The sequence below is a fragment of the Vicugna pacos genome, chromosome 5, assembly GCF_048564905.1.
Source record: "Vicugna pacos chromosome 5, VicPac4, whole genome shotgun sequence".
Classification (NCBI taxonomy): Eukaryota; Metazoa; Chordata; class Mammalia; order Artiodactyla; family Camelidae; genus Vicugna; species Vicugna pacos.
Genome location: NC_132991.1, coordinates 9,028,302 through 9,039,680, shown reverse-complemented (window position 1 = coordinate 9,039,680; position 11,379 = coordinate 9,028,302). Strand labels below are relative to the sequence as shown.

The 11,379-nt window shown below is 39.4% G+C and overlaps 1 protein-coding gene across 3 annotated transcripts in view; it reads left to right on the top strand.

Annotated features, from left to right (window-relative positions):
• The first annotated feature begins 3,312 nt into the window (after positions 1–3,312).
• The window catches only part of EPB41L5 (erythrocyte membrane protein band 4.1 like 5), a 101,871-nt gene continuing 93,804 nt past the window's right edge, over positions 3,313–11,379 (top strand). For all 3 annotated transcript variants that reach the window (XM_072960826.1, XM_015240507.3, XM_072960827.1), the window contains exons 1-2: positions 3,313–3,506; positions 8,787–8,974. In XM_072960826.1, coding sequence (XP_072816927.1) covers positions 8,795–8,974 — 180 coding nt within the window. In that variant the 5' untranslated portion in view covers positions 3,313–3,506; positions 8,787–8,794. The remainder of the gene's footprint in view (positions 3,507–8,786; positions 8,975–11,379) is intronic.

Genomic DNA, 11,379 nt, shown 5'->3' with positions numbered 1-11,379 from the left:
AGAAGACCTTTTTCTTTCCCTTTCATTTCTGAAACTCAGGTAGGGGAGCTGGAGATACTGCACCTGTCCTGTGGCCAGTAGGCTAGAAGTGTAAAAACCATGGTCAACATACCAAGGATGGCAGAAAAGAAAAGGAGTTTATTTAGCATTGTTGAGGAGCTGAACCAATACTAGGCAACCACCTATCTTTAGATTATTTATATTAAAAAAAAACTCATTTATTTAAGCTACAGTTAATTGTATTCTTAATCACTTGCAGCCAAATCAAGAAGATAGTCTTCTCTGTCTCTGGTGGGAGGCGATTAGCAGACTAAAAAGACACTACAAAATAGGAATGTTGCAGATGGTATTTATAACTGGGAGAGAGAATATGGGGAGGTGATGAATTGTTATGAGGAATAATCTTACACGATTAGAATACAAACAACTTCCTATGATTTAGGTACTTAGGTTTCATTCCAGGTCTTCATATTTCCTTCAGTCTATAACCATCTTTCTCAACCAATTTCTCTCACCTCAGTGACAGCCTCCCTCAACCCTACTCTTGATGGGAGGTAGAAAAAAGGATTGAGCAGAAGAGGGAAATAGGACACTTTCTCTAAACCAGTGTGCTATGCAATGAAGACAATGAAGTAGGTTTATAAGTACTGACAGAAGATGCTTCCACTGTAGATCAGGAAACAGAAAAATTACAATACAGCTTTCACTGTGAAAACCCTGGATAATACTTGGAGGGAAACAACACTTGGTCGACTGAGGGGATGGTGCTCAAGACCGTACAGTTTTCAAATCAGGGTAATCAAACCCCTGGGGAAACATGAAGGCTTTCCAAAGGGTAGTTAGCTCAGATAGTTGTTTTTTTTTTGTTTTGTTTTTTAACATTTTAGTAGGGAAAAAAATGTAAACTCTTACATAAAACAGAATAGTTTTGTTTAGTTTAGATAGAAATGAGCACTGGGCAGGGGGAGAGGAAGGGGAAAGGAACAACCCAGAAAATGGAAGTGAGTCTGCAGTCAGGAAAAAGGACTCCAGAAATCTTTACTTTCTCTAAATGAGGGCCAGTAAAAGAAGCCAGTTAAAGCGCTGCAGCTGCGAATGGGAGGGGGACCTGGTATAACTTGACCCAATGAACCTGCCCCAAAGGGGATGGGTGTGCCAGAGTACAGGGAACCTGAGTTGTCAAGCAAGCAAGCAAGCAAGCAAGCAAGCAAGCAAGTAATCAATCATGAAACCAGGATATAAAAACAGGAAAAAAAAAGGAGCGGCGCCATTTTTTCCTCTCTTGGAATGGCCCGCTCCCAATTCTCGGGAGTGTACTATGTTCTACTATTTTTTTTTTCACTAATAAAAATCTTGCTTATATCATGCTTTCTATCTGTCATCAAAATTTCTTTTTTTTCGGGTGACTAAGAACCGAGGTAATTCTTATTTTCCTTTTCCCGGTAACAGTTTAATGTACCTATTACCTACTTCAACCCATGGCCCTTTCTTGTTTCATTTATAGGTCCACCACTTCCCTCCCTCCCATGCCATCATCATAATCACTGCTTTTTTATTGAGCTAAAGTTCAAAGATGACCACCAACAATCTCTCCCACCCCTGTGCATCCAAGCTGCTCTCCCATGAAGAACTGATGTAAATGTTCTATAATTAGATTTTTGTGATGGCTGTACAACTTTTTAAATATGCTAAATGCCATTAAAGTGTACATTTTACATGGGGGGATGTATCATAGCTGAATTACATCTCAATAAAGCTATTTTTAAACAGTAGAGAAAGAAAATTTCTCTAATACTCTTAAAAGAAAAAAAAAAAAAAAGAGGTGGAATCCTGTTCCCATTCCTTTTGAAACTGGTCTGGCCTTGTGACTCACTTTGACCAATAACAGGCTACAGAAGTGACACCGTGTGACTTCTGGGCATTGCCCTTAATAGGCCTTGAAACTTCAGTTTTCACTTTTTGAGAGGCCTGAGCCACTTCAACTAACTTACTAGAGAGGCCCAAGCAGAACTCAGGTGGTCTTTTGAGCCACCCTCGCTGAGATGTCACACAGATGAGTGAAGCCATTTTAGCAGCTCCAGCTCCTGTTGAGTTGCCCCAATCAACGCCACACGGAGAAGAGACAAGCTGCCCCTGCCAAGCCCCACTGTTCAGTCTTGGGCTGGGGGAGGAACAGGCAGTGTCAAACCCTAGGAAGGGGCTCTATGAGTATTGGTCTCTTCTCCTTCCAGCCTAGGCCCTCCACTTAACCCCCCCCCCCAGTGGCTCCCCACAGCCCTCAGAGCCTGACCAGGGCTCAGGAGCCCCTTCACCTCACTCCCTCTCCTCTCTGACTTGGCATCTCCCAGGACTCTTCCCTTTGCTCCCTCGCCTTTAACTACATTGCTTTCCTTGTGCAGGCCACGCACTTGGAGAGGCTTCTGCTATTTCCGCTGCTCTTCCACAGGGCCCCCCTTTACCTCCTTTAGATCTGCACTCAAAAGCCACTTCTTACTGAGACCTTCCTCCTGATCTAGCTAATCTATCTAAAATCATACCTCCTCACTCACTCTCCCTATTCCCCGTTTTTACTTTTCTCTTTGTTATTTAGCAATGCCTAACACTAATGGCTCACACTAACTACTAATACTAGTAATTAGTACTTAATTTTAGTAACTTATTTTCTGTCTCTCCTGCTAGCACTTAAGGCACAGGAGGGATCTTTTGTCTGTCTTGTTTCTTTGTTGCATCTCCAGTGTCCAGAAGACGACCTAGCCCATCTCAGGCACTTCCATAAATTATCTATGGCAAGAATGAATGAAATGTTCCCTTGTCACAGAGGTTCTCCCTGACCATACTACATTAAATAGATATCCCCTACTTCCTGTTCCCTGCTTTATTTTTCTTCATGATACTTATCGCCATTTGGCATTTTTTTTTTTTAAACTGTCTTCCTCCCCACCGCAATGAAAGTTCTTTTAACAGCAGGGTAGTAAATATTTGCTAAATGAATTAATTTTTGAACAACTGAATAGATGAAATCTAGCAGCACCTGATATTAGGCTCAGTCTGACAGCGCGAAGTCTCCTTACGATAGTACTAATTTTAGGGGCCCTCTGCCAGAGTACACTCTCCCCGAAGGCGGAGGTTTGATAGCCGGGACTGGGTTTCGGCAGCGCCCCTTTAAACCAGCCGCAGTCGCTGAGCCTCTAGCACTCGGGCCAGGTAGGGCTGGCCTGGCATCGCCCCTTTAATCGGAGTAAGGCAATTTCCGGGGCGGTGTCATTGCCCGTTTAAGAGAGGAGTGCTCCGCCTTCGAGGGCGGAGCTTAGAGGGGGCTTTAAGGGGTGGGCCGGCGGGCAGCTGGGGTCCGCCGGCGGATTAGCACGGGGTGGGCGCGCGCCTTGGGCCGCCATTTCTTGGTGTCTTCCGAGGAGCCGCCCCCTTCACAGCCTCGCGTGGGACCTCTTCCCTCTCGCGTCCGCGCCCCGAGCCCCCTTCGCCTGCGCGCCGTCGTTCCAGCCCAGGTAAGCGCGAGGCCCAGCAGCCCCGGCCTCACAGCCCGCTCCCGACTCCCTTCACGCCCTGCTTCCCACACCGCTCCGGGGACTCCTCCTCGGCCGCACTGGGACCCTGCGCTCGCGACTGGTGCTGCGGCCTCGCCCCCGGACGCCCCCCTCCCCCGACCGCCCGGTGCTTCCCCGACTGGCCGGCAAAATATTAAACACGCCGAGAGGGGAGGGGCGGCGGCGGCCAATGGGGCGAGGCCGCCGAGTTTCGGGCGTCTCCGTGCGCGCGGCGGGACCGGAGAGCCCCGGGCGAAGCCGGTTAATGTGTGCGGGACCGACCTCGCTTCCCGGCCCGACCCTTCCTCCGGGGCAGCGGGGCGAGTCTCCGGCGTGGTGGGAGGGCTGGGGCGCCCTTCACCTGCGAGTTGGCGGCTTGGTATTCCAGCTGGCGAGGTGGATGTGGCAGGTCAAGGAAAAAACACGCTTTGGATTTGTGTCAAGAATGCACTTGGCGGGGCTGATTTGCATTTGACTAAAATTTAAGTTGTTTGAAAACTGAGAGGCAGGTGTGTTCCCAGGAGTGAAGAGGTCTCCAGGACCCTCCCCACCCCCACCCGTGGCATGGGGCGGGTTAATGATGGGCTCTTTGGTGCGTAAACTTTAATTGTACCTGTCACTATCTTTCTGGTTACTAAGTCGTGTGAATTCTACTTTAAGAGCAAGAACACCTAAGTCTTTTAAACTGTTTGGTAACGTGTTGAATTAATATCAAAAGCTTTCTTTTTTTCAAGAATTAAGGGAAAATTTTCCCATAACTCCCTTGCTGTCGTAACTAACTTGTTGCTGAACCCTACCCAACATAGTAGATTATTTGTACATAAACTAATTTGCAGGGTTTTCTCCTTTTGTTAGGTGAACTTCATCAGAAAACGGTATGTTTAACTTTGCTGAATTATTGTCTTACAGACGTTTTCTGTATTGGGGTTACTGAGACAAAAGATACTAGGATCTTTATAGTGTTTGCTGTATGTTGGCATATTGCTTTATTAAAAAGCAATTGCTTGCCAAAGATTGTGTCCACCGGTCATGTATGAGAATATGCACACTTTTGAGTTTTAGATAGGTATTTTTTTTAAACTTGAGTAATTTAGGTAATAAATGGATTACTTAAATTTGCATTTTTAGGGTTGTAAAGGAAACCCTTCTTGTTAGTTCATAGCTGAAAAATTAGGAATAATAGATTAAAACTGGTATTTAAAAAAACATGTAAACCTACCATTCAGAAATTCCATTGTACTATTTTAGACAAGTTCTTTCCTGAGTGCATATTGTTGTGCTAGCTAGGTCATAGTGGTGAACAGGGCAGACTGGGTCCCTGTCCTTGCGTCTCAGTGGGGGAAATACCCAGTAAAATAAACAATTTGGTAGTTAATTACAGTTTCCTTAAGTGCTATAAAGAAAAGACTGAGGATACTGAAAGGAGAACCTAACTTAGAAGTCGGGGAATGCTTTTCTGAGGAAAAGACGTTTCAACCAGAAATCTGATGGTAGCTGTGTGAAGTAGGAGAGGGTGGGGGAGAGGTGAAGTTGAAAAGGAACATTCCAGAAAGATGGAGCAGCTAAGGTGGGAAAAAAGGCCCGCAGTGAAAAATCACTCTGAGTCTGAGTGGAAGGGTTACTAGAGCAGAGTGAATAGAAGGGAGTGGGCTGCCAGAAGGGTTAGGGACGGAGGAGGAGCTTGATCAGGGTGCAGGCCATTAAAGATTTTAAAACAAGGATCAGATTTGTGGTTGCTAAAGGTCCGCTGCTGCAGCGGGAAGAATGAAAGTGGGAATGTGGTGGTGCGGGCCGGGGGTGGGGAATAGAGAGTGAATATGGGAAAACTTTTTTAACAGAAAATTCTAAAAACTTACGACATGTTCATATATTATTACAGAAGCATTAAGTACTTCCATATGGCTCTCTCCAGAGCTAACCCCACTTAACAGTTGCATGTCCTTCTAGTCCTTTTGTGTGTGTATAAGGTATAATAAGGGTGTGTATGTATGTGTTCCACCGTAGTGTGGAATAAAACTATATTCATTTTTCTGATTTTATTTTTCACTTGTACATTTTGTCAATGTGTGTATCAGCTGTACTTTAAAAACAACTTTGTTGTATGCCATTGTATGGACCATTATTTAACTACTTGCATGTTGATGGACATACTGAAAATTTTCTTAAGGTAATTATGCCCTAATAATTCTTGTTTCTACAACTTGGAGCACACGTGGGAGTATTTCTTAAGGATATTCTACCAGAAATAGAATTGCTGTGTGAAAGAGTATGCACATTACAATTTTTGAGTATGGTCACATCTTCCCCCAAGTGGACATTGTGTGAAGGGTGACAGTTTTTCCCATATCCTTTTCAACACTGGCTACCTAGAATCTTTTAAATAAGACTATCTTATTTTTTAAATTTGGATATCTTTGGTTACTGTTGAGGTTGAACATCTTTTTAAAGAATATTTTTATTGCTTGTCATCTTTTAGAGCTTGTTTCTTCATATCTTGCCCTTTCTTTTTCTCCTGGTTGTTTATCTTAATGATTTGTGATAGTTCTTTATTAAATTACATATTAATCCTTCAAAAATTTTTTTGCAGAAAAAATTTTAAAAGCCCTTCACCCTGTTATACTATTTGGTTTTTTTCTAGTATTCAATTCTTTCACTTCTTTAGTTCATCTGAAATTTTTTTGTGTGTGTAAGTCGCTTTCATATTTTTGTAAAAAGAACCTGTTGTTTGTGGTGATGAGTTTCATAGTTCAAAATACATAGTTATTAAAATTATAAATCAGAAAGAAGCTGAGTTTTTCCTTAGGTTAACTCTGCTTGTATAGTGAGTCTGTTTTCAAGGTGTAGAATAAGGTAAAAGAAAACTTGCTTTTATAATTCATTTGCTTCCTAGGAACCACAAATTTGTAGTACATTTTGAACACTTTTTTCCCTTAAGGAAACTTTATTATGGAAAAATTCAACATATACAGAAGTAGTCAGAAGAACATAATGAGCCCCCATGAACCCATCATCAGCTTAACAGTTATTGGCCAGTTATCTGGCCAGTTTGTTTCATCTCTCTTTCCACTTAACTCCCTTCCTTATACCTTTCATCTAGCTTCCCTCAATGATAACATCTGACAATTAAAAAAAATTTTTTATTTGAATGAGGATCCAAAATAGGTCCATACATTGTGATTATTTATGTGTTTTAAGTCTTTTTGAATCTGTAGTTTCTTTTGCATCTCTTTTTTTCTTTTTTTACCCCCTTGCAATTTCTTGAATACACTGAGTTCAGTTTTAAAATTCATTATGTACATTTTCTTTGTATTTTCTCTCAGCATTTTTTAAGCTATGATCTTTGATAATTTCTCATCTCTAAAATCTGAGTTTTACATGACTCGTTCTTTAATATAGTAGAAAGACCAAGATTTTGAGTCAGAAAATCAGAGTTTGAGCCCCTCTTCACTATTTACTAAATAGCAGGCGTGGTCATTTGTTTAATTTCTGCGACCGTTTGTTTGCTCATCAGAATAAGAATACTTTGGGGAGTTTTTCTGAGTACTGAGTAAGATTATTTACTGAATGTTTGTTGTGCTTGATGAAATGTGCTGGGTGGCTAGCTATTCAAAGTAGGAATTTTGTTATCAGGGATCTTATAGTAAAGGAGACAGGCATATAAATGAATAATTAAAACCTGATTAGTGAAGTAGAAAAATATTTTCAAGGTTCAGTGGAAATGTGATGGTGGGAGTTACTAACTAGATATCAGAGAATGTTTCTCAGAGGAGGTTTGGTGGAGTTAAATTAAAAGGAATAAGAGATTCTGTGACATAAGGGTGTTATAAGTCTGGGATGACAAGTACTACCTTTTCTAGGCAGCTGAAATGAGACTGGCTAGCAAGATGCAAAAGGAGCAACGCCTGAAAAAAAGAAAAAACCCTGCAGAGAAAGAGACGAGGGCCAGATGCTATGTATTACTGCTTTGAAAACTGAAAAGCTATCTAAAATTTTTACCTGTTTTCTTCAGATATAAGCAAATGAATTTACAAATGACAAGTACCATGACTTTGCCAGTTTACCTAATTATGTGGAAATATTCATACTTGTAATATGTGTACAATAACTTCGTACGCTTTTTCATCTGATAGTATTATTTTAAAATTAACCTTTATTTTTGTAGGTTTATAAGGGTATCTAGTTGAAGAGCTCATCTGATCTGAAGGCTTCTTACATAAAAGAGCATTTTCCTGAATTCTCCTTCCTCCTCAAAGCAATGAGTTCCATGTTTTAAATAATAAATGCTACTTCTTGATTTTTAATTTCACTAATTATTTGTTGAATTCCTACTAGGCAAGATTAGTTCTTGGTTCACACCTAACTCTACTATATACTTCCTTTGAGTTATAGTTACTTTATGGTTAAAGTTAAATCAATATTAGTGTTTATGTATTATGACTAAATTATTAGCTGAGTCATGTAGTGTACTGTGATTACATTCCCTTTTCTGCACACCTTGTTTTCTCTGCAATTGATAATTGTCTTTTTTTATTTGTTGGTTAGTTACAGATATTTTTCTCAAACTCTTAGTTTTGTAAATTAAACTTTATGCAAGGTAGTTTTTATGATGTTTCCATTTTATATTTAACCTGTTTTGATTATTTGGATTAATCTGAATGTTCTTAATAGAGATAAGGAAAGAAGTAGCATTAGTTTGACATTGTAAAGAATTGTTTATATTAAGTAGCAATTTAAAATCTGAATAATATTAGAAAATTTGATAAAACTTATGTTTGAATTATATTTGTACTTTAGGTGAAATAGGTGGTTATTTTTGTATTTTTATTATGAATGCTCAGAGAAGAAATGTAACTTCTTAGGAGTGTTATTATCATCAAAGGATATCTTAGTGTATGGCATTGTCTCCTAGTGTTTGTAGGGGTATATGGTTGTTGTACGTATAATTTATTGACCCAAAAGACCAGATGAACTTCATAAATATTTGCCCTCTCTTATCAGATTAGCACCTTATAAAATAGTCCAGTAAGTTTAGAAATAATGTAAGCCATAGGTCTGTTTTATGTTAAAATCTTTAAAAACTTTGAATTAAAGTAGCTAGTTTTAATTATTTTTTTCAGATTTACTTGCCCAGACGCCCTTAATAACACCTACTAATGTTCTCAGAACTTTACTAAATCACGCCATTTGTCTGACTGCACGTTGTGGGGAGTCTTCTGATACCTTTTCTCTCCGGTTTTATAGTGACAAAAATGCTGAGCTTCTTCCGTAGAACACTTGGACGTCGGTCGATGCGTAAACATGCCGAGAAGGAAAGACTCCGAGAAGCTCAGCGAGCTGCCACACACATTCCTGCAGCTGGAGACGCTAAGTCCATCATCACCTGTCGAGTGTCCCTTCTAGATGGTACTGACGTTAGTGTGGACTTGCCGGTATGTAGATCTTGGTGACTTACAAATTCTTTATGAGGTCACTGTCTTCTTCTGAGCTTTCTACTGATAACTTCCTGTAAGAGTTAGGTAATGTTGATTGGTATGGATCAGGTGCTATTGCATACACGTACATGGATCAGGTAACATTAGATATCTGGAATGATAGTATTTCTCTGGGATTAGTGGCAGTTAACTGAAACTTTCAAATGTTAGTGCAGTTATTGTCATGAGTCATTTTTGTGTGTACTTGTGTGTTCTGTACGATGGCAGTATGTAGTGTACTTTAGTGGATTTCTCACAGTCCTTATTGAGCAGTTACTAAAGCAATGAGAATTTTTGGGAATGATGCTACATGGATACTGTAAGATTTTTAGTTCTCTGTACTTTTTTGTAATTTTCAAAATACTCTTCAGCTTTCCTCAAAACAAATATTTCCTCCACAGTTTGGTGTGCTTGTAGAAATTTTAGTGAAATAAAGTGAGAAGAAGGACTTTCTTTATATACTCCTCAGCTCTGGCTGCCTAGCTCTTTGTTCCCAAGTAGTTTGCAGGGTAGGTGTTTCATACACTGTAATCTTTATTTCAAGATTGGATTTTTAAATTATATTCAAGTTTTGGATAGTTTTTTTTTTTACTGTTATGAATAATCATAACTCACAGTGTGAAACAGTCTAATATATTTGAAAGGGGAAAGCTTATTCCTTACAGGTCTTTTTTTGAAGGGAGGGGGAGGTAGCTGTATGGTTTGCAGGGAGCTGAGTTTCTGAGCTATTTGCTAAACCAAATCTCTTTCTCATGTCTTCATTCTGTATTAAAAGATTTATGTAACTGAGCTATAAGATGTGTGATTTGATGTCATTAAGTGTTCCACAATGTCTTCCGTCCTTACAAACTTTTTTTAGTACACACTCATTTACCCAAAATGCAATTTAAAAAAATCTCTTGGTGTGAGGTAATAGCCTGGGTGCTGCAACAGTACATAGTTGAATAGTCTCTGGAAGGCCTTAAACTCAAAGAGTGGGAGATTAAGGAATTGGATAGTTTGTTTAAATGAACATTCTGATTAATTTGAATAATCTAGAATATGCTAGGTATGTACCTACACATTTTTAAAATAATGTAATATAAAATTAAGACACAGGATTTCTTGAAGTGTTTTGAAGTCATCTAATAAGTATTCATTATATTTGTACATTAGACTGGGCATTTTCAGAGTTTTTGTTTCTGAAAGACTTTAATGTGGTTAAATTTTCTTCTTATAAGGGCTTTTTAAGGGTGTGTCAGACATTCCAGTATGTGATACTTTGTGAGGATAGTTTTCATATTCATTTCTTATGTGATAAGTATCTTAAGTGTTTTGTGTACTATTCCATTAAAATATCATTTGATATGTGGTTGAAAAAGTTGAGATTGCTATGTAAGAGAGTGGAAAAAAGTTTCTTTTTGCCTAATGTTTGAAGTAGGAAGTCTCTGGGTTGTTGATGGAGAGGCTGATAACCAGGAAAATAGAATTTGAAAAGGAGTTTTCTGAAACAGCAGTGTAGTGTGGAGGAGAAAGCAGCACTAGGTTTTAAATGGCTGGTGACTGGTACAGGTCGGTTTCCTTTGCTTGGTATGCTCAGAAAGTGTGTGTGTGATGCTTGATCAAGGGCAAAAATGTTAGCTACCCTCTTATGCGGACAATTGCAGTGAAAAAACCGAGAGTTTTAGGTTAGAGTCTATGTGGAACTAGAACAATTGCCTTTTCAACTCTGCAGGTGAAATCCTAGAGTTAGTAAACTAATGCTAGATGTGTGCGTGGATATAAAATGGCCACTGCCTACTCTCCCTGCCTTCCAGCTAAACTGTCTTACTAAAGAAAATAGGCCAAAGGAATGATAATTTCTAGGAGGAAAAGATTTTCTCATTTTTTGATTTAGCTTCTCAACCAGTCTAGTATGATTCTGAAAGAAGATTTAGATTGCTCTTGGAAATTGGTGCACATGCTTACTTCCCATTAGGATTAGTCACTATTGATCGTAGCAAGCGCGTAGAATTAAGGTGATTGCCCAGGCAATATGTAAGGGATTACCTGTAATTAAGTAAAGAAGTTTAAATCTGTACACTTCAAATTAATATGTACTAGTTGTAATGGTCATTTTTTTTTTCTGTTCTTCTCAAAATAGGGGGAGGGATTCGAATACCTTCTGCTTCCTTTTTTTAGGGACCTAGTATAGTGAGAATGTCTTTCAGTAAATGATAAAGGCAGCAGGTAGAAATTTCTAATTATCTGACGTTAATTTTCTCTTTGGAAATGCCATAATAATTCCTTTGATTTATGAACTTACTGTTGTTTAGTAAATAGCCTGTATAGTAAAACTCTGCATCTTACCAACACTTGATATTATCTGGCATTTTTATTTTAGC